Here is a 24,381-nt window from a genome sequence, read left to right as displayed (position 1 = left end):
GCTCTTCTCACTCCATCTTCTAGCCCAAATTTCTCCAGGTTATACATTTCCTTTCCCCAGATTCTGATTTGTATATAACTCTGTTATTCTCTTGACTCTCTTGGTCTTCTTGGTGACTCTTTATCTCTTGGCTTTCTCTCTGTTGATCCTCCCTTCTTGATCCCCAAATCATGGCCTGGCCGATTCTGCAGGTCATGTTTAGCCTACTACTTTCTCTCCCTGTTCTAGACTTTCCCAGATGCCTCTTGCTATATTCTTCACTTTATCTATCAGGGAAAACTTCCCCTAACCATAACAACACAAAAACAATATTGTATTCTTTCTCCCATTTTCACTTTCTGATTTAAATATAAGTGTCTTCATGACATGCAAGTAGAAGGGCACTGTGTGGGAAAAGAATGTAATAATAGGAACAAAAGCACGAGATTTGGCAGTGGAAGAACAAGACTGAATAAATTACAATGTTGTGCATGTATATATCAGAGTTTCATAATGAAGCCAATAATTTTATAAGCCCACTAAACATTTTCACCAAAAAGAATTAAAAGTGAAATTCAAGTATAATATTCTGAGTAGAAATGTAAGTTTATAAAAGTCTTACACCATAAGCTATTTGAATGAGGTTTGAAAGTCTCTATAAATACAATTTATTTATTCCTTTTGCCCAAATGTCACAGAGTAAAAAATACAGTTTATTGTAGTTTTTTACATTTCTAGTCTACAACCAGCTTTTGGAATAACACCTGATCTAATAATTCCTTTAAACAAAACCTTAGATGGTGATAAAGATTTGAATAGTCCTAGAGGATTAACAACAGAAGCAGAAGAGGAACTGACAATGGTTGAGGAAAAATTACAGCAAGCACATGTGGAAATGGTGAATCCAAATCTTAGTTGTATTCTAGTCATATTGCCTTCCAGAATTTCTCCTACAGGTATTTTAATGCAGAGGGAAGATATTATTTTAGAATGGATGTATTTACTGCACAAGACAAGTAAAAAATTAAAAACTTATGTAGAAAAGGTCTCTGAATTAATTATAAAAAGTAAACTGAGACTTCATCAACTAGCAGGTATAGACCCAGCAGAAATTATAGTGCCTATCACTACTGATGAAATAAAAAAGTCAAGTAAAGACAATGAACCATGGCAAAGGGCTTGTGTTAACTTTTGGGGAGAAATTAATAGCAACTATCCCAAAAGCAGTAGACTTAACATTATAAAGATAACTTATTGGATTGTTCCTCAAACTGTACATGATGCTCCAATAACTGGAGCCCGTACATTTTGTACTGATGCTAATAAATCAGGCAAGGCGGGTTACAAATCAGAATAATTGACTAATGTAGAACAAAGCCCTTATAATTCTGTCTAGAAGGCAGAATTATATGCCATTCTCATGGTGCTAAGGGATTTTAAAGAACTTCTTAATATAGTTATGGATTCACAATATGCAGAAAGAGTTATCTTGCATATAAAAACCATTGAATCTATACCAGATGATACAGAGTTGACTTCATTGTTTATCCAGGTACAAGACATAATCAGGAATAGGCTTTGTTCTATGTACATAACACACATCCGATCCCATATGGGTCTGTCAGGTCCTCTAACACAAGGTAATGCAGAAATAGATCAATTATTGATTGGAAGTGTGTTGCAGGCCTCAGAATTTCATAAAAAAAATCACGTCAATAGCAAAGGTTTAAAGAAAGTTTTCTATTACATGGCAACAAGCTAAGGAGATTATAAAAGAGATTCCCTAATTTCCCTTTATATAACCAAACATGCTACTTGCAGGGACTAACCCGAAGGGTACACAAAGGAATGAAATCTGACAGATGGATGTTTCACTTTGCAGAATTTGGAAAATTAAAATATGTACATCACACCATTCACACTTATTCAGGCTTTCAATGGGCAAATGCTTTAACTCAGAAAAAGCTGATTTATTAGAAATTATGGTCATCATGTGTATAACTGCACAATTAAAAACAGATAATGGTCCAGTTTATGTTTGTAGTAAAATGAAAAGGTTTTTTGCTTATTATAATATTAAGCATGTTAGAGGTATACCATACAATACTACAGGTTAAGCAGTCATAGAAAGATCAAATCAAACTATAAAGGATATGTTAAATAAACAGAAATGGGTGGAAAATGCCCCCAGCAATAGATTAGATAATGCCTTATTAACCTTTATTTTTTTCTTTTCTTTCCTTTATTTATTTATTTATTTATTAAAACTTTCCACCTCCTCCCCATCTTCCCCCTCCCCACCTCCCCCTCCCTCTCTAGTACTAAGACCAGTCAGGTTTCCATGACCCGTGGGAAGTCCAAGGTCTTCCCCCCTCCATCCAGGTCTATAAAGGTGAGCATCTAAACAAACCAGGCTTCCACAAAGTCAGTCCTTGCAGTAGAATCGAAACCCAGTGCCATTGTCCTGGGCTTCTCAGTCAGCCTTCATTGCCAGCCACATTCAGAGTGTCCAGTTTGATCACATGCTCCATCACTCCCAGTCCAGCTGGCCTAGGTGAGCTCCCATTAGATCCATCATAGTGTCTCAGTGGATGGACGCACCCCTCGTGGTCCTGACTTCCTTGCTCATGTTTTCCCTCCATCTTCTGTCATTTGGACCTTGGGAGCTAAGTCCAGTGCTCCAATGTGGGTCTCTGTCTCTAGTTCCATCCATCGTCAGATGAAGGTTCTATGGTGATATGCAAGATATTTGTCAGTGTAGCTATGGGAGAAGGCCAGTTCAGACACCCTCTCCTCTACTGCCCAAGGAACAAGCTGGGGACATCTCCTTGGACACCTGGGAACCCATATAGAGTCAAGTTTCTTGCCACCCCTAAAATGGCTCCCTTAACTAAGATATCTACTTCCCTGCTCACATATCCACCCTTTCTCCATTTCAACCATCCCATTCCCCAAGCTCTCCCCAATCCTCCCCTTCTCCCCTCTCTCCACTCATCTCCTCTTACATTCACTCCCCCACCCCACCCCCGTGCACCCAAGTTTTGCCTGACAATCTTGTCTACTTCCAATATCCAGGAGAATAACTATATGATTTTCTTTAGGTTCACCTTCTTATTTAGCTTCTCTAGGATCACGAATTATAGGCTCGAAGTCCTTTAATTATGGCTAGAAACCACTTATGAGTGAGTTGAATTTTCTTAACGCTAATGAGAATGGTATGTGGGCAGCAAACAGCAAAAAGCTATGTTAAACTCTGGTTTTTTTCTAGAATTCCTTTTCAAGCCCTCTCAGGTTCTACATGGAGTTAGTCAACCACGTTGGGCGCCACTCTATTGTAACAGCACAGGACCCCTTTGTCCAGTCCAGGCTGGCTAGCTTAATCCCCTAAATAACCACACAAAAATTGTATTCATTTAAACACTGTCTGGCTCATTATCTCTAGCCTCTTATTGAATAACTATCACATATTAGTTTAACCCATCTCCATTAACATATATTGCTGCTTTACTGTGGCTTACCAACCAGCATGAGTCTAACCAACATCCATCTCAGGCAGGAAATCCTTGGTGTCTGCCACATTGTCCTTCTTCCCAGAAATCTGTTCTGTCTTCCCTGCCTACCTAAAATCCTCCCTATCAACTAGGCCAAGGCAGTTTCTTTAATAACCAATGAAAGCAAAACAAATACAGAAGGACCTCCTGCACCACTAAGATATTACAAGGATTGTTTTAAAGCTGGAATCACATGAAGCAAATTGGAATTAGCTGAAAATGTATAACAGACCAGTAATAAATGAAGCAAAACTGCTATTTGATGACTCAAGACACCAAGATTTTAAGCTGCAGAGATGATTCAGAGGTCAAGAGCATTGCACTACCCTTGTATAGGATCTGATTTCAGTTGCTAGGACCCAAAGCAGGTGTCTTATAGCATCATGTAACTGCAATACCATGAGAATCAGTGCACTCTTCTGGCCTCTGAAGGCACTACACACAGAAATGTGTAAACACACACACAATAAAACTAGCACTACTCCACTCCTAATACCATTATTACTAATGCTATTACTAATTATTAAAGAATGACACAATTCAATCATAGGATTTATTTTTTGACCACACCCAGTCATACACTGTACAAATACATGATTTAAAAGTTTTAAGAATTTATTGCCATGGGAACAGTTCTGGTGGGAAACCAATCATTTTCTCCTGGAATACTTTATCAAAGACTTCAGCTTGGGCTACAGTAAAGTGATTCTTCCAGTCTCTAGTCGTGCCTGAAAAATATGAAGCAGACACAAAGATGGGTTAATGATGATCTTAACACTATCACTCCTTAACTTAAAATGCTTAACATATTTCTCAATCCTCCTTTCACATACTTGAAAAGGAACAAACAGTATATAAAGTGAAACTATCAGTGACTCCCTAGATAATCTTTCTTATGCCTTGCAATATTATGCAAACAGACTTCTACCCCTGTGGAATTGTTGACACACCTTATTCTTTCCCATCCTGTCAACTACAAAATCTAACAGCATCAGCATTAACTCAAACTCTAGATGGCCAGATTATTTCTGCTCCCCACTATACCTGATTGCACCACACTGTTCATCCAAACAGAATTTCTTATCTTAGTTATCCAAGCTGACTTCAATTGCTCTTTCTTCATTTTAGTGTTTACTTATAGAAGTTCTGAAAAGCATGCAAGCAACTTTTAAAACATATTTTAAAATTAATTTTAATTATGTGTATAGGTGCACATGAAACCATGTGCCATCAGAAGTTAGAGGCAACGTACCTCTTGGAGCTGGAGATACACACAGTTGTGAACTACACGGCAATAAAGATGCAGGAGACCCAGAAACAGTCAGCAACGAATGTCCCAGGACTCCTGTTTTCAATCAGTATGGTGTTTGGTAATGTATGAATATCTACATTATTTCATCCTCTGTTCTTTTTACAATACTTTGGTTTTGTCTCTAGTTGTATTGTTAAATTGTCCAACTGTTCACACTGCATAGTGTGTACCTTCACACTGGAGTGCTCATGTCTTCCGTATAATAATGTCTTGTTCTTTTGCTTTCTTAGTAATGCCACTGTAATCATCTCTTCCTTTCTTCCAAGCAGAACTCTGAATCCTCTATCCTTGCTGTATTTTATTTTATACTTGTGATGCTTTGACATGCTCTACTCATTTCTATTTTGTATGTATGCACAAAATCTAATATATTTGAAATGCAAAATGTAAAATGATTCTTAAACTGTAAAAGTTTTCATTTAATCCAGCACATCAGGCAAAGGGAACATGCTCAACATGGGTTTGTTGAAAGTATTCCTGAATGAGTGAAGAAGGTATTGGCATTGTTCCATTTTGCTGATGCAGAAAAATGAGTCCCTGAGATTTTACCCAGCATGATATTGATGAAATCAGATGAAGCAAAAAAGATTGGCAATAAAGGTCATCCTTTTCCTTATCATATTACTTTCTTTATTAAAGATTTGTTTGTTAATTATGTGTATATCATTCTGCCTGCATGTATCTGTGCAGGTCAGAAGAGGTCACCAGATCTTACTACCCATGGTTGTGAGCCACCATGTGGTTGCTAGGAATTGAACTCAGGACCTCTGGAAGAACAGTCATTGTTCTTAACCTCTGAGTCATATCTCCAGATCATCACATTACTTTTGGGAAGAATCATGGAAGTTAATTTTAAGCCTCTAGTAGTATTAATTAAAGAAAATATGAAGAATTCATAATTAAATGCTAATTATTGATATACCATATTCAAATAATATACCATTATTTGATATGAATATAAGACTGCCAACTGTTATGGTGGGATCTCATGAGTATCCTCTTCTACTCTTCAGCTTCATTGTTATCATCGCTTTAGAACAAGTTATTTTATTGTTTCCCTCAGTACGCCTGGCTTTTAATAAATCAGAAAAGATGCGGACATACCAGAACTGCAGGAAATTCAATATGAATGAGTCAAGTTAAGAGAAGTATGTCTTTGAAGGTACACATATAAAGTTCTAAGTTACAATATGTAAATATCCTGTGCACCTTGCAAGTAAATACTTCTTTTTTAATAATCTCCTCAAACACTGGTGTGTCAGGGGACAAGATAACCCTACTACATGATGGCTTAACTCTTGTTGATAAGAAAATTCCTAATAGTTCTGGTAGCTGTAGGTCTCACAAAAATATTTTTGATCAGACTGTCCCTGGCCTTTCTTATGGCCTGTAGTGACCTTCTCCCTAGGTCTTTTTCTGTCTTTGTCGAAGATTAATGCCTTAGACATTCATACACAAACACACACATATACACACATACAATCACACACACATATATGTGTATGTAAATAAATATAAATATATCCTCCTGAGATATATGATACATGATCCACACTATATTTTGGAAGAGAATAAGCTTAAATGTTATTTTGGTCTCATGATCCACCATTCTATGATGGAGGAAGCTTGAAGGTTAAGGCTGAAGCATCTAAATTATTGGTAGAAGAAAATGAAATCCATTATTCTCTGCTTCCTGCATCTATACCCAAGTTCTTTACTCATCTCCAGAGACATGATATCCGACTCATTCCTTCTTCAGCAGAGTTCCATTTCACCAATTATTTGCTAGTAAGGTGTAGGTGAGATTCCAGGTGTTATACACTCTGGCAAAGTTACTCCTTAGTTTTTACAGCAATGAAATCATGCCAAAAAACTCTTCCCAGTGTAGAGAGGTAGCACAGCCATAGAGAGGATGGATATTACCATTCCAGGAGAGACAATTCAGAATCAACTGAGTAGCCCTGAGTCTGAAGCAATTCAAATTTAGGTTGGAAAATACCATCGTATTGTAGCAGTGGTGAACAATTTGCTTTTTATGGGACTAGAGTCAGCCTGCTATGAGTCAGCAATCTTGACATATTCAATATCTCTTCAAATCATTTTGAAGGAAGTCATTTCAGTGTTTGTGATCCCAGATATATCTTTGGTCCCATGCATTGACATTTTCTTTAGAATTGAGTTCTAAGACACTGGGAGCCTTACAGAGTCTCATTGCAGTATGTCTACACTTTCTTTCACATTGAGAGTACTGTACATATGCAATGCCAAGATACTCTCCCACAACAAGTCAATTCTTTTTCAGAGTTCCTGAAAGCCACATCATCAACATGAAAAGATTCCATTGCAAGGTCTGTAAGAAACTATGTTGTAATGAGCAATGACTTTTGAAACATTCCTGACTTTTTATAGTCTCATTGAAACAACAAGTTCTCCACATATTCTGACATATTTTTGAAGCTGGATATAATTTTCTTCACCTTTCCTCATGAGATTAAAACCATTAGTAACCACATCTTCTGGAATGAGGCTAAAATTGGACATTTTATTTTCTTTCATGGCTTGGAAGGAGCTGTGCTTGAGGACCAGATCCAGCTCATCTGTCTCTAATTTCTTTCCTAAGAAGTCACAGATCTTCTCTATGGTTCCTCTTGTGTCCTAAAAAGAGAAGAAACAAAAAAGATGCTAATGAACAGAGAGATCTGAGAGAACAGATGCAGTGAAGATAACTGTGGATGGACACTGATATGGGTGCATGGAAAAAGAAATAACGCCGTGAAATGCAAAAGCATTGAAAGATTTGAGGAAAGAAACAGGACATTTACAGATGGCAGAAGTCACACACACAGCATTTTGTAATGAGTTGGGAGTGCAATGTGTCTGATGCCTGTACCTAAAAGACAGAGACTGATTTCTTTTAGGGAGGAGAGGATACTAGAGACAGGATCTCACATAGCAAGACTGTTCTTAAACTTACTTTGTAGTAGATGAAGACCTGGAGCATGTGATCCTCCTGTTTCCAATTCTGTAATGTTGTGTTCACAGATGTATGCCAACACACCCACTAAATGCACTGGGATATTTTTTCCTTTAGACAGGGTCTCACTATGCAGCCTTGTTTGGTGGGATGAAACTTAATATGGAGACTGTACTGACCTCAAGCTCAAATAGGTAAGGGATCCACCACCTGAATTTCCTCCTATGTGCTGATATTTAAGGTGTGCACCACCATACCCCACTTGTTTGAGCATTTAAAGAGACTTATAGAGATACTTTCAGACAGTGATAACTGGAATGAAGGTAATATGCACAAAGATTTTGAAAGAAGTTAATGTTTACACCATGTAATACTGTTTCCTATGGGTAAATAAGAATAATATAGTTTTGCAGCACTTTCATAAGAATGATGTCAATATTAATTACTTTGGGGTATTTCAGGGAGCTTTTATTCTGTTTTGAGTTAAGATATCATTCTGTAACTCAGATATCCATCACATTCATAATCTTCTTGCTTCAGATACCTATATACTGGAATCACAAATGTTCACTGTCCCAATTGTTAATCAAAGAAGACAGTTATAAGAAGGCAGAACCTTAGAATAGTGGAGACTTTGCTTTGAATTCTAGCCCTTTTCATGGAACTCTAAAGGTATTGCTGATGCCAAACTTTTATTACATATTTTTCAAAGATTCATAATATTTTATGGGAAGGTAAATAATCATGGCAATAACAGAAAATGATGTGTTGAATTTTTAGAACAGGAAACTTATGTAAAACTGCACAGTCATGTAGCAGATACAGCTAGATAATAATAAATTTTATTTAATTTATTTATTAAATTTATTTAGAATAAATAATAAAGGAGAAAGTAAAAGATTTTGAAAAGGCAAAGAGTCTTTGGTGTTGCTACATAAATGGAAACTTTCTGTTCCTGAAAGAAAACATTAAGGAATCAAGTTCATTTTGAATGATCAAATTTTCCTGGTTTTGTTGCTCCTTTATATTTTTCATTAAGAATTGTTTTTCTGACTTTTGTCAGGGATGCAGGTAGGCTGGCTGCAGATTTTTCATTTCCCTGTGCCCCTCTAGATCCAGTCCCCCAGTCTCCTCCCTACTTTTGACACAGAAATATCTGTGGCTACTTCCCCTATCTAGAGTAGATCTCTCAGATGTTCTTCTAACTTCACTGCTCCAGTTCAATGTACTATCCCAATACACAAATCCAAAAGACCTGTCTTGGGAACTCACAGACGACTCTGGCTAGGGAAGAGGTAAGTTAATTGCAGATCATCACCTATCCCTCATTATTTTGAGACCAATGCCCCAATGTTACCCCTAACTATGCATCAGAACATCTGCATTATCTACCCACATCTCTAGTAGATCTCATAGACCACTCCAAACATCCCTATCCCAACTCATTGCATTGTTCCACGGTTCACCTCCACCAAGCATTCCCTGGGAACTCACATGACAAGATTGTCAGAAAAACAGTTTGGCTAAATGCAGATCTTCACCTCCACATTTGTTACTCCAAGTCCAGTGTCCTAGTCTCATTCCCAGCTCTGTGTAGAACACCTGGTTCAGCATCCCTCCCACACATGCTACTGTCACAAGTGGATAAAACAGATCTGAAACTCCAAAGTTCCTTCTCTCTACTCATTGCTTTGTCTGAGCCCTAAAATTCAGATGACCCTCTCTAAGAAACCATATGCCACTCTAACAGGAAAGCAAGTGGGCTAACTGCAGATCTTCCTTACTCCCTCCATTCTTCCAATTCCAAACCTCAGTCTCATTCACAGATTTTTATCAAACTTTCTGCTGTGGTCTATCCTCAGTGGCCCCATTTCCAGGTGACTGAGTAGATTCTGTGGAAAACTGCTTGCTTCCCTCCTGTGAACTTTCTTCTGCCCCCTTAGCCCATTCCCAATTATATGTGTCAGCTTCCTATATCCAGAAACCCATTTGACCTGGAATATCCAGTGGTCACAGTGATCAGGATCCCAGGCAACACAGAGCCACCACACTGTCTAAGTATCAAACAGGTCAAAAGAATAATGAAGAAAGCACCAATGCAACACAAACAGGAACAGATATCAGCACTTAGAATTACAAGTTCCCTAATCTCAGAAGTGTAGAGTACAGCCTAAAAATATAATAAATATCATCCTGGAGAGTATGTCTTCACTGGAGGCCAGCAACACTACTACAGCAGTTCCTGATGATTTCAATATAGTTATAGAGCAAGAAAAGGATCTTAAAACAAGAAATGAATAAATTCCACAAAGAAATCTTTCAAAACACAAACTTTGGAAATAAATGAATAAAACTATTCAAGACCTGAAGGTGGAAATAGAATTAATCAAGAAAACTGAACGTGAAAGAAATCTGAAAAAGAAAAATTTAGGAACTTAAACAGGACCCTCAGAGGTGAGATTCATGTACAGAATATGTGAGATAGATGTGAGACTCTTAGGCATTGAAGCCAACATAGATGAAAAATGGATACATTTGTCAAAGAAAATGCTAAACCTAAAAGCTCCTGTCACAAAACAATCAGGATACCTGGGGTACTATGAAAAGATCAAGTTTAATAATAGGAATAGAGGAAGAAAAAGAAAAAGACAATGTTAATGGCACAGAAAATATTTTCAATTAACTCAGAAGAAAATTTCTGTAACGTAAAGGAGATTTCTATCAAAGTAAAAGAATCATACAGAACACCCAATAGATTGAATTGGGAAATAAAGTACCACAAAATATGATAACTATAAAAAAATCTAAACACAAAGTACAAATTATTAATAAATGGGTAAGGACTGGAATGGGAGGGACAAGTGAGGAGTGGAAAGCAGAGAGGCTTGAGGGAGTAAATGTGGAGAGAGACAGCTGAAATTAAGGGATATTCGAGGGAACATATGCAACCTAAAAGAGTAGAAAGTCTATCTATCTATCTATCTATCTATCTATCTATCTATCTATCTATCATCTATCTATCTATTTATCTATCATCTATCTATCTATCTATCTATTGTATGTATGTATCTATCTACCTATCTATCTATCTATCTATCTATCTATCTATCTATCTATCTATCAAAGGCAATCCAAATAATATAACCTAACAGTGGGGGAATATAGTGTCCCAAATGGCCATGTCTTATCACCAAAGAAGCTTCTAGTACTGAGATAGAGTTACATGTAATTGAGTAGTTAAACAAAGAGATCTCATGGGAGAACCCCTAAATAAGGTTGCATTCCACAAACTGACAGTAATTCCCTATTGCTGAAGACAATACCTTCATGACTCATTGAATTTTGAGGTGCTGGGCTGGAGAATATGCAGTGAGTTTCCATCCCTACTTACAGCATCTTTTTTACAGGAAGGTACTTTACACATTATCCAAAGAGAAATGTACATATGAAGTCAGTCACAAATCATTGATCTGCAATGGTGTCCTACCTGCAAGATATGATGTGGGAGAATTGTCTGTATTCTGTCAATCAGATTCTCAGCACTAGGGAGGCAGAGACAGACAGATCTCGGTGAGTTCAAGGATAGCCTGGTCTACAGAGTTAGTCCAGGACAAAGATATACAGAGAACCTGTCTCTAAAAGTAAAAGTAAAAATAAAAGAAATAGAGGTTAAAATAAAGCTGCATAAAGATGGAAAATACACAGAAAATCTTGATACTGTATGCTATTATCCTCTCTTTGAATTGTTTGAATGCTGAGGAAGGAGCAACAGCTGCTAAAAGATATTTGCTTATAAATGCTGCTGAACTAATCCAAGATAGATATTTGGAAAATACCTTGACTTCAGAATTTGGGTCTAAGAATATGATGCTTTGGAAAGGAGGTCCTTCTTTTGTTTTCACAGAGGATGAGACCCTGTGGATTGCTTCTATCCCAATATGGTATGATAGACCACGTCCTCCTGAAAGGTTGCTATGAACACCCTCAAGAAATTACTTCACTCAACTGCCAACTGAGATGAACCTGGCAGACAGGTTTTACCATGAAAGACCTGATTAACAGAGCCCCTATACAGCAGGAAGAAGTTTGGAGAGAAATAACTACATCCATATTCCCAAATATTGTTTATAAATGTTCTTTTACATTTAAAGGGGGATATGATATAGATATGAATAATTTCATTGGTATGGATTTTAATGTCAATTTTTTTATATGTATATATATTTCTGATCTTGATTGATGTATTGTGATTGTATAGTTCATTTAAAAATGCAATGTATAATTAAAAATATAGGTTGTTAATGGATAATCATTGATAATAGTCAAGCTTGTAGTAATGTTAGTTTGATTTTCTAGATGTGCATAGATATATTTCAGATAGGCATTCTTCATATCTTTCAAAGACTACAGAACATGACATTTAATGTTTTAATAACTTAGGACTTTTCATGACAATGAGACACGTCTGCTCCTAGCAGCACCAATCTACTTCAAGAGGAAGATGGGCATCGAATAGGCTCCTTATGGAGTTTGATATCCATTTTGGGCAAGAAACTGCTCTTGCCTGGACTGTTGTATAAACTGAACACAGAGAACCCGCAGAGAGAGGACTGCTGAACTTGCCTAAAGATGAGATGATCTTTCGGGGTTCCTGATTCATGAAAGAGTCTGCGAGACATTCTGCAGGACACAGCAGATAGTAACTAAACTGCCTTTAAAATTTCCTGCTTCATGGAAATGTCTCTGGATATTATGGGCCTGAAGGCCAAAGATGGGTGCCCCAACGATACAGAGGAACTTTGTATGACTGTCCAGGCAGCGAGATGTCTCTGTCATTTCTAGAGTTTTGGAAGTTGCTTACTTCTTGTTTACTTAGGTAATATTATATCCTTCTGGAGTCTTTGATGGAGTTGAAGAATGGATAGTCATAGTTATAGTTTTCCATAATTATGATAAAGATATAGTTATAAATATTGTGACTGTAATTCTTGCTTGATAATTGTTTTGTTATATGTAATTTTACTATGTTAAAATGAAAGCCTTTCTTATTTGTTTAAACAGAAAAAGGGGAAATGATGGAGGAGGGTTATCTGTCTATTGTGTTATTTTCATTGGTCAATAAAAAGACTGCCTTGGCCCCTTGATAAGACAAAAAATTAGGTAGGCGGAGAAAAGAGAACAAAATGCTGGAAAGAGGGCTATGAGGCAGACGCCATGGAGCCAGCCACCAAATCAGACATGCTGAATCTTTTCCGGTAAGCCACCACCTCGTGGTGCTACACAGATTTTTAGAAATGGATTAATCAAGACGTGAGAGTTAGCCAGTAACTAACTTTCTAGAGATAATGGGTCAGGCAGTATTTAAATGAATACAATTTGTGTGCTATTATTTCCGGGGCTAAGCTAGCCATGCAGGAGCCAGGTGGGATGAAAAGCAGGCCTGCCTGCAGCCCCTCACTACAAAGATATGTTAGGGCACAAAGTTGATGTGAGTAACCAACAAATAGCTTGTCTTATGTAAGGCCCATGTCCTGAGATGGAACCCATACCTGATGCTGTTTGGTGACCAGAGAAGAGATAGCTGAAGGACCAGGGTAAACAAAATAATACTGGTTTAAAAGTGTGAGTGACAAAACGACTTTTAATGATATTTGACTATGCTCAGATTAGTGCCTTGTTCAGACATTATCACAGTAGCTGTCTCCTGAAACAGTTGAGAATAAATGTAGAGATCCACAAACAGACAATACACAGAGTGAGATACTTTTGAACAATCATCCCTACATGAGATTTCTCTACCAAACACCTCCCTTGAGATCTCAGAGAACTCTTCAGAAGAAGAAGAAGAAGAAGAAGAAGAAGAAGAAGAAGGAGAAGGAGAAGGAGAAGGAGAAGGAGAAGGAGAAGGAGAAGGAGAAGGAGAAGGAGAAGGAGAAGAAGGAGGAGTGTGAAAACATTAGAAGAAGGAGGACACCAAGAAAACATGGCTCTCCACATCAACATGAGAAAAGCTAATATGAACTCACAGACTGGAGCAACATGAATATTGCCATACTATTCTGCACCAATCCTCTGATTATATATTGGGACTTCCAGTTTAGTGATTTTATGGACTTCCTTAATGTACAAACATCTGGGTCTCTGCTTGTGCCTTTTCTTGTGTTGTTTTCTTTCTGTTGATTTGTCTTGTCCAACTGAGAGGTGACAATATTATTTCATCACATTGGATTTTATTTTGTTATATTCTTAAAATATGAACTAATGAATGAATGAATGAATGAAAATCTAAGACCAGGATAAAGGTTAACAGCTGAACTGTCATTTATACTAGCTAAGAGAGGAAAAAAATAATTTTATGTAAAGTAATGGCATTAGTTTTAACAACAACTTCAAGACATTCTTCATGTTCAGGAATAACTGACAACAGAGATAATAGTGTCTTTTACTATTGATGAAATATAAAAAAATATGGGAAGACAATGGATGACAGCAAAGAGCTTATACTAATTTTTATGAGAAAATATTAATAGCAATTATCACAAAAGTGATAGAATTAACCTTATAAAGAGAACTACTTTAATCTTTCCCTGAATTGTACATGACACACCAATAACTGGATCACATAAATTTTTACTGATGCAAATAAACCAGGAAATGCAGGTTACAAATCAGAAGAATTAAGTAAGATAGAAAAAGGTCCTTATACTTCTGTCCAAAAGGCAGAGTTATATGCTATTCTCATGGTACTAAGGGAATTTAAAGAACTTCTTGAGGGGTGACGAGGGCAACCGGGAAGGAGGGAGTTCCTTTGATTTAATATCCTGCCTGCAGTAAGGTAGGCCTTTAGTCAGAGAGATTCCTGGCCACCAAGGGGCACTGATCCTGTAGCAGAAGATCCATCAGAGGGCAAGGTCCCTGGTCAACAAGTGAACCTGACCCTGTACCAGAAGATCCATTGGAGAGCATTTGAAGGGATAGATGGGCAGGCACCAAGGCAAGAATTCCTCCAACAATCTCAAAAACAACATGAAAACACCAGATCCCAGCGATATTATGACAGAAGGTCGTGAACACCCTATTCCAGAAGAAGTGGAAAACAGTGTCAATATTAAAGCAATAGAGTCCTTTAAACAGGATATGAATAACTCCCTTAAAGAAATGGAAGAGAAGTATAACAAAAAGTTTGAAGAAATGAGTAAACCCATAAATGACACCCTGGAAACCAAGAAAAAAATCAAACAGGGAATGGAAATAGTTCAAAAATTGAAAACTGAAATGGAGGGAATGAAGAAAACACAAACCAAAGGTCGGCTGGATAGGGAAAATTTAGGTAAATGAACAGAGACTACAGAATCAAGCATAACCAATAGAATACAAGAGATAGAAGAACGAATCTCAGATTCTGAAGACACCATAGAGAAAATAAACGCTCTGATCAAAGAAAGCAGCAAATTCAACAAATTCTCATCACAAAACATTCAAGAAACATGGGTCACAAAAAAAAACCAAGTCTAAGAATAATAAGGGTAGAAGAGGGAGAAGAATTGCAGACCTAAGGCTCAGAAAATATGTTCAACAAAATTATAGAAGAAAACTTTCCCAATCTAAAGAACGATATTCCTATGAAGGTTCAAGAAGCATACAGAACGCTGAATAAACTGGATAAAATAAAAATTCCCTCGCCATATAATAATCAAAACACAAAACATTCAGATTAAAGAAAGAATATTAAGAGCTGCAAAGGAAAAAGGTCAAGTGACTTATAAAGGTAAATCTGTCAGACTTACACCAGACTTCTCTATGGAAACCATGAAAGCCAGAAGGTCCAGGATAGAGGTACTGCAGAAACTAAGAGACAGGGATGCAAACACAGACTACTATACCCAGCAAAGCTATTGTTCACTATCAACGGATAAAACAAAATATTCCAGGATAAAAGCAAATTTAAACAATACGTAGCTACAAATTCAGCCTTACAGAAAGTATTAGAAGGAAAATCACAACCCAAGGAATCCAACATTCCCAACACTGCCTACAATAACTCAGACAGCTAGCGACCCTTCACAAGCACAACACAAAGAAGGGAAACACATACACTCCACTTGCCAAAAAAAAATAATAATAATAACCAGAGTCAACAACCACTGGTCATTAATATCACTTAATATCAATGGACTCAATTCACGTATATAAAGACATAGACTTAGAGATTGGATACAAAAACAGGATCCAACATTCTGCTGTTTACAAGAAACACACCTCAACCACAAAGACAGACACCTAGTCAGGGTAAAGGGTTGAGAAAAAGTTTACCAAGCAAATGGACCTAAGAAACAAGCGGGTGTGGCCATTCTAATATCTAACAAAATCGACGTCAAACTAAAATCAATCAGAAGAAATGGAGATGGACATTTCATACTCATAACATGAACAATCAATCAGGAAGAAGTCTCAATCCTGAATATCTAGGCCCCTAATATAAAGGCACCCACATATGTACAAGAAACTCTTCTAGAACTCAAGGCAGTCATCAAACCACACACACTAATAGGAGGAGACTTCAACACACCTCTCTCACCAATGGACAGGTCAATCCGAGAGAATCCTAACAGAGAAATAAGAGAATTATTGGAGGTATTGAATCAAATGGACTTAACAGACATCTAGAGAACACTCCACCCAAAGAGGAAAGAATATACTTTCTTCTCTGCAGCTCATGGAACCTTCTCCAAAATTAACCACACACTCTGTAACAAAGCAAATTTCCACAGATACAAAAAAAATTAGAAACCACCTGTGTCTTCTCAGATCACCATGGATTAAAGTTAGAAATAAACAAGAATGCTACCCCCAGGAAGCAAACAAACTCATGGAAGTTGAACAATCAACTACTGAATCACCCCTGGGTCAAGGAAGAAATAAAGAAAGAAATTAAAGTCTTCCTTGAATTTAATTAAAATAAAGACACAACATACTCAAACCTATGGGACACTATGAAAGCAGTGCTAAGAGGAATGTTCATAGCACTAAGTGCCCAATTAAAGAAAATGGAGAAAGCATACATTGGAGACTTAACATCACACTTGAAAGCTCTAGAAAAAAAAGAAGCTGATTCACCCAGGAGGAGTAGAAGACTGGAAACAATCAAACTGAGGGCTGAAATCAACAAAAAAGAAACACAGAAAACAATCCAATGAATCAATGAATCAAAAAGCTGGTTCTTGGAGAAAATCAACAAGATTGGCAAACCCCTCTCCAGACTAATCAAACGGCAGAGAGAGAACATGCAAATTAATAAGATCAGAAATGAAAAGGGGGACATAACCACAGACACAGAGGAAATTCAGAGAATCATCAAATCTTACTACAAAAGCCTGTATGCCACAAAATTGGAAAATGTAAAGAAATGGACATTATTTTTAGATAAGTAGCATATACTAAATTTGAACCAAGACCAAATGAATAATCTAAATAGACCTGTCAGTCGTGAAGAATTAGAAGCTGTTACCAAAAATCTCCCTACCAAAAAAACCCCAGGACCAGATGGTTTCAATGCAGAATTCTACCAGAACTTCCAGGAAGAGCTAATACCTACACTCCTTAATGTATTTCACAATATAGAAACAGAAGAGTCATTGCCAAACTGTTTTTATGAAGCTACAGTTACCTTGATACCAAAACCACATAAAGACACAACCAAGAAAGAGAATTACAGACCAATCTCACTCATGAACATTGACACAAAAATTTTCAATAAAATACTGGCAAACCGAATCCAAGAATACATTAGCAAAATTATCCATTATGATCAAGTGGGCTTCATCCCAGAGATGCAGGGTTGGTTCAACATGCACAAATCTATCAATGTAATCCATCATATAAATAAACTGAAGGAAAAAAACCCATATGATCATTTCATTGAATGCTGAAAAAGCATTTGGCAAAATTCAACACCCCTTTATGATAAAGCTGTTGGAGAGATCGAGGATACAAGGATCATACTTAAATATAATAAAAGCAATACATAGCAAGCCGACAGCTAACATCAAATTGAATGGAGAGAAACTCAAAGCCATTCCACTAAAATCAGGAACACGACAAGGCTGTTCACTCTCTCCATACCTCTTCAATATAGTGCTTGAAGTTCTAGCAATAGCAATAAGACAACATAAGGGGATCAAGGGGATTCGAATTGGAAAGGATGATGTTAAACTTTCGTTATTTGCTGACGATATGATAGTGTACATAAGTGACCCCAAAAACTCTACCAAAGAACTCCTACAGCTAATAAACACCTTTAGTAACGTGGCAGGATACAAGATCAACTCCAAAAAATCAGTGGCCCTCCTATACACAAAGGATAAAGAAGCAGAGAGGGAAATCAGAGAAACAGCACCTTTCACGATAGCCACAAATAGCATAAAATATCTTGGGGTAGCTCTAACCAAGGAAGTGAAAGACCTATTTGACAAGAACTTTAAGTCTTTGAAGAAAGAAATTGAGGAGGATACCAGAAAATGGAAAGATCACCCTTGTTCTTGGATTGGGAGGATCAACATAGTAAAAATGGCAATTCTACCAAAAGCAATCTATAGATTCAATGCAATTCCCATCAAAATCCCATCAAACTTCTTCACAGACCTTGAGAAAAAAATAATCAAGTTTATATGGCAAAACAAAAAACCCAGGATAGCCAAAACAATCTTATACAATAAAGGAACTTCAGGAGGCATTACCATCCCTGACTTCAAACTCTATTACAGAGCTACAGTATTGAAAACAGCTTGGTATTGGCATAAAAACAGAGAAGTCGACCTATGGAATCAAATAGAAGACCCGGATATTAATCCACAAACCTATGAACACCTAATTTTCGACAAGGGAGCTAAAGGTATACAATGGAAGAAGGAAAGCATCTTTAACAAATGGTGCTGACATAACTGGATGTCAACCTGTAGAAGAATGAAAGTAGATCCATATCTATCACCATGCACAAAACTCAAGTCCAAGTGCATTAAAGACATCAAAATTAATCCGACCACTTTGAACCTGATAGAAGAGAAAGTGGGAAGTAGTCTACAAGATATAGGCACAGAAGACCACTTTCTATGTAGAACCCCAGTAGCACAGACAATAAAAGAATCAATGAATAAATGGGACCTCCTGAAACTGAGAAGCTTCTGTAAAGCAAAAAACACACTGTCAGTAAGACAAAAAGGTTACCTTCGGACTGGGAGAAGATCTTCACCAACCCCTCATCAGACAAAGATCTGAACTCCAAAATATACAACGAACTCAAGAAACTAGACACTAAAACTCTATTTAACCCAATTAAAAAATGGGGTACTGAACTGAACAGAGAATTCACAACAGATGAACTCCGAATGGCCAAAAGGCACATAAGGACATGTTCAACCTCCTTAACGATCAGGGAATTGCAAATTAAAACCACTTTGAGATACCATCTTGCACCTGTCAGAATAGCGAATCTCAAAAACACCAATGACAGCCTATGCAGGAGAGGATGTGCAGAGGAACACTCATCCATTGTTGGTGGGAATGCAAACTTGTGCAGCCACTGTGAAAATCAGTGTGGTGGTTTCTCAGGAAACTGGGAGTCAACCTCCCTCAGGATCCAGCAATTCCACTCTTGGGAATATACCCAAGAGATGCCCTATCATATCACAAAAACATTTGTTCAACTATGTTCATAGCTGCACTATTTGTAATAGCCAGAACCTGGAAACAACCTAGGTGCCCCTCAATAGAAGAATGGTTAAAAAAGGTGTGGAACTTATACACATTAGAGTTTTACTCAGCGGTAAAAAACAATGACATCTTGAATTTTGCATGCAAATGGATGGAAATAAAAAACGCTTTACTGAGTGAGGTAAGCCAGACCCAAAAAGAGGAATATGGTATGTACTCACTCATAAGTGGATTCTAGCCATAGTTAAAGGTCTTTGAGCCTATAATTCATGATCCTAGAGAGGCTAAATAAGAAAATGAACCTGAAGAAAATCATATAGTTGTCCTCCTAGATATTGGAAGTAGACAAGATTGCCAGGTAAACTTGGGTGCATGGGGGCTGGGGCTGGAAGTAAGGGGAGAGTGCTAGAGAGAAAGGAAGGGGGGAGTATTGGGGATGGCTTGGGGGAATGGGGTGAGGGGAGGGAAGAAGGATGAATATGGGAGCAGGGAAGTATATATTTCAACTAAGGGAGCCATTTTAGGGTTTGCAAGAGACTTCATTTGGAGGGGTTCCCAGACCCAAGGAGAGGTCCCCAGATTGTTCCCTGGGCAGCAGAGAAGTGGGTGCCTGAACTGGCCTTGGCCCATAACCATACTGATGAATATTTTGCATATCACCATAGAACCTTCATCTGGCGATGGATGGAGATAGAGAAAGAGACACATATTGGAGCACTGGACTTAACACCCTAGATCCAAATGAGAAGCAGAAGGAGGGAGAAAGTGAGCAAGAAAGGCAGGACCAGAGGGAACCTTCATCTGACGATAGATGGAGATAGAGATGGAGACCCACATTGGAGCACTGGACTGAGTCCCCAGCGTCCAAATGAGGAGCAGAACGAGGGAGAACATGAAAAAGGAAATCAGAACCGCGAGGTATGCGTTCACCCTCTGATACAAGGGGACTGATCGAATGAGAGCTCACCAAGGCCAGCTGGACTGGGACTGAACGAGCATGTGATCAAACCGGATTCTCTGAATGTGGCTGACATGGGGCTGACTGAGAAGCCATTGACAATGGCACTGGATCTTGTTTTGTCTGCATGTACTGGCTTTTTGGGATCCTAGTCTGTTTGGATGATCACCTTCCTAGACCTGGAGGGAGCGGGGAGGACCTTAAACTTTCCACAGGGCAGGAAACGCTGACTGTTCTTAGGTGTGGAGATGAAGGAGGAGATGGAGTAGGGGGGAGGAGGAGAGGAAGTGGGGTAATGGGAGGGTATGGGGAGGAGGGGAGGAAGTGGAAATTTTTATAAACAAATAAATTAATTAATTTAAATAATAAATAAATAAATTTAACTCTCATTTTACTTTTACAGGATTCCATAGAAAGAACATCATCCCCACGACAGTTCAAAGCAATTCTAGAAGATGACATCCCCTCTCCCAACAAAGTTTGTCCTTAGGGTTAGGGACACCATTTTGGGGACGATTATAACTCATATATGGTTGGGAGTTAGGGTAGAAATTATGGAGCCCCAAAGATCTAAAAACAAAAAAAAAAAACAAAAAAAAGAATAAAGAGGTAAAACTGAATGGGATGATAGGTAGATTAGTGTGAACTTACTCACACTAATAATAATAATAGTGACTAATAGAGTGAATACTTGTGAGCTATTATTTATGGAAAATTTACATTGGCATAGATTTTTGTATATTGATATAAGTTCAAATTCTATTTGTTATATTGAATATGCTCTGATTTCTGCTTAACTATATAATGTATACCAATGCAAAGTTATTTTTTCAGATTGTATACATGCATGCTTCTACTTGTGTTTAGCATATTTTATATATTTACACAATTTTAGGATATATTTATCATATTACATGATATATTTCTACCTGTGATCAAGATATTTATACATTGTTTATATTTTGAGGTGAGTGTACTCATCTGTTGCACAGCTGTTTAAAGATTGATTAATATCCTAATATGAAGCCTTAGTCTTTAAGTTATACAGGTATTAAGTATTATAGGTAAATAGTCATTCATGTTTGTCATACTTATAGTTAAACTAATCAGGTTCTTTAGATACATAGAGATAGATTGTGCCTATCCACGTAGATAGGTAATCTTTAACCATTTCAAAGATCTATAGAACATGGCATTTAAATAATTTAAGATTCTATCAATGTGAGACATGATTGCTCTTGGCAGCATTAATCTATTCCTGGAGAGTGTTGTGCACCAAAGACACTCCACTTGAAGTTTGTTTTCTTCTTGGCACAATTGACTTTTTGCCTATGCCTTGACAAATGACAAAGTGCACAATGTCCAGACTTGACCCAACAGGATAAAGAAATAAGACTGCCAATCCTTGCCAAGACAGGGTAAGACAGTTCTGAAATTTTTCCTGCCTCTGAAAATGGTCTGTCTGTTACTCTAGGTCTTAGCCAAAGTGAGTTTCTTCAACATTGCAAATGAGACTTTGAGTGATTACCTAAGCAGCCAGTTGTCTCTGTCATCTACTGTACATTTTGGAAGCTGCTTGATTGTACTTCCTGCCTACTCAAGTAATATTATCTCCCTTCTCCAGTCTTCAATGTGGTTGAAGACTAGATAGTCATCATTACCATCCTCTTATGATCTAGCCAAGCCATTTTTACTACAATTTTAGACTTCTTAGGATAGAATGTTTATTAAAACATTAGGATATCTGCCTTGCTTAATATTATTTATGCTGGTTGTAATTCTAACTTTATACTTGATATCTGTTCCTAGTGTACATAGTTTTTTATTAGGTTTGGAACTCTCTTATTTAAAAAAAAGGAGAGGTGCTATGGGAGTTCCTTCAGCCAATAGCCTTTAAGATACCAGCTCACTTGGGCATGGTCTCTTAAAGTATAAATGCAGCTATAAAGAGTATGCTGGCTCTCTCTCTCTCTTTGGACTCTCATTTCAGGCTGCTAGCTTCAGTTCCTGCTTTCCATTGAGGCAGAGTACTGTGATCTGTGAGCCTACCCCCAAATAAATAACACTTTATTATACATAATCCTGAGTAGTGTGGGATTATTTTGTAACTTCTATCATCAAGAGGGAGTATTTTTAAATAAATGAACATAAAATACACAAAATTATTTTTTCTTAATGGTCTTTTGAAACAATGTCTCTTATAGCCAACACTGACCTCAAACTAACCATACAAGCAAAGATGATCTAGAACCTCTGAAACTGACCCTATGTCTCAGAGCTGGGTTTGCAGTCAAGTGACACACTGTCAAGGTATTTTTAATTTTTAAAATAAGAGATATTTGAGACACACCCAAAGTACTTAAACATATCGATACGACCAGTTGATCATTTTAATGAAATGAAACCTTCAATGATCAGGTAAATGTATAGTCTATCAGTCTATTTAAATATATGCATTACTTAATGGCGAAACATTTTAAATATTCTCTACTAAGATTTTTGAAATCTATAGTGAATTCTAGTCCATCATAAGGAACCCTCTGTACTGCAGAGCACAGGACACCATCTTTCCTGACTGGCTGCACCCTGTAGATGCCCAGTCAGATTTGTGTAGCACTCAGTACTGTTCCTGTGACTCCAGCACTTGTATTCTCCCAGAACTCACTGATAGTTTTCTCCTTTGTCTCTCTTCTTGCAGTCAAGGGTAGGTAGATGACATACATTTTGGCACAACAGTAGAATAACACTACTATCCCTACTAATCACTGACCCCTGCATTATCAGATGTATCAAATGTGTTGCCCAGACAGAATTAAAAACCTGTAGTGCAAGTGTGAGCTACCCCTCCATTCCTCAGGGTAAAGTAGGGTAAAGAAGACATGGATGATGAACTAGGAGGCTGGAGAGGAAATGTCAGATGCAGGTCAATAAAGGACATAAGCAATAATCTAACTTTTAGTGAGTGTTCATGAGCCTAACACTGACATGGCAACATTGAGGAATGTGAGGTGCTGCAATGGGGTGGGTTTGTCAGAGGGTTTGTGGTTGAGATAAGAATGTTGGTTACCTGTTTAAGGTCTTCATAGTTCAAAAGCAGGAAGTTGTCCCTTTCTCTCATGGACAGCCAGGCACGGGTGTGCTCAAACCATGATCCATATAAAACTGTGTGAAGGGAGGAACAAAGTTGGCATAATAAGAAGACAGTAGTAGGGATTACAAGATATTTATCCCTCTATGAAAACATGAAATGCAAGGTTCATAGATATAGAAAACATGTTTATCATATCCCATAGAGAAGAAAAGAGATGTTGTGTTTAGTAGCTTTTAATGTTAACTTAACACAACATATAACTATCTTGAAAGAGAATTTGAATGAGGAATATTCTAGATTACATTGATCTGTGGGCACGTCTTTGAAAGGTAGTTCTTATAGTTCTTTAATATTGTAGAAAGGTGGAACACAATGTGGGCAACATAATTCCCTACTCATGGTAGTGTAGAAAAGTAGGGAAGAGAAAGTTAGCTGCAAGCAAGAAAGCAGGGCAAAAATATTGTCTCTCTGCTCTTGACTGTGAAATGTAGTGCTTTAATTTCCTACCAAAACTTTCCAATAATAAACTGTACCCTGGAGTTGTAAGCAAAACCAGAACTTTTCTCTCTGCTCATGGATTTTCTTTTATTCTAACCCTATGTTGTAATGCCCAAACATTGTTGACTGTTTTAATCTTTTTTCTTTGCTCTTTTGGGGGTCTGACACACAGCTCACAAATAAATCAGACATGGAGACTTATTCTTTATTATAAATGCCAGCCTTAGCTTTGCTTTTTTTCTAGTCAAAAATAAAATTATCCCATCCATATTTTGTCATTGGGCTTTTACCTTTTCCTATTTCTGCATA

The 24,381-nt window shown here is 37.4% G+C and overlaps 1 protein-coding gene across 3 annotated transcripts in view; it reads right to left on the bottom strand.

Annotated features, from left to right (window-relative positions):
• Positions 1-4,124: 4,124 nt before the first annotated feature.
• Positions 4,125-24,381, bottom strand: part of LOC125398765 (sulfotransferase 2A2-like) — a 39,048-nt gene continuing 18,791 nt past the window's right edge. For all 3 annotated transcript variants that reach the window (XM_087908886.1, XM_087908889.1, XM_087908892.1), the window contains 3 exons: positions 23,551-23,645; positions 7,320-7,497; positions 4,125-4,258 (listed from right to left, as the gene is read on the bottom strand). In XM_087908886.1, coding sequence (XP_087765012.1) covers positions 4,146-4,258; positions 7,320-7,497; positions 23,551-23,645 — 386 coding nt within the window. In that variant the 3' untranslated portion in view covers positions 4,125-4,145. The remainder of the gene's footprint in view (positions 4,259-7,319; positions 7,498-23,550; positions 23,646-24,381) is intronic.

Source organism: Myodes glareolus, chromosome 1 (assembly GCF_982192425.1).
Source record: "Myodes glareolus chromosome 1, mMyoGla1.1, whole genome shotgun sequence".
NCBI classification, from domain to species: Eukaryota; Metazoa; Chordata; class Mammalia; order Rodentia; family Cricetidae; genus Myodes; species Myodes glareolus.
The sequence above is the reverse complement of the archived record's forward strand: the minus strand, read 5'-3'. Positions and strand labels throughout refer to the sequence as shown.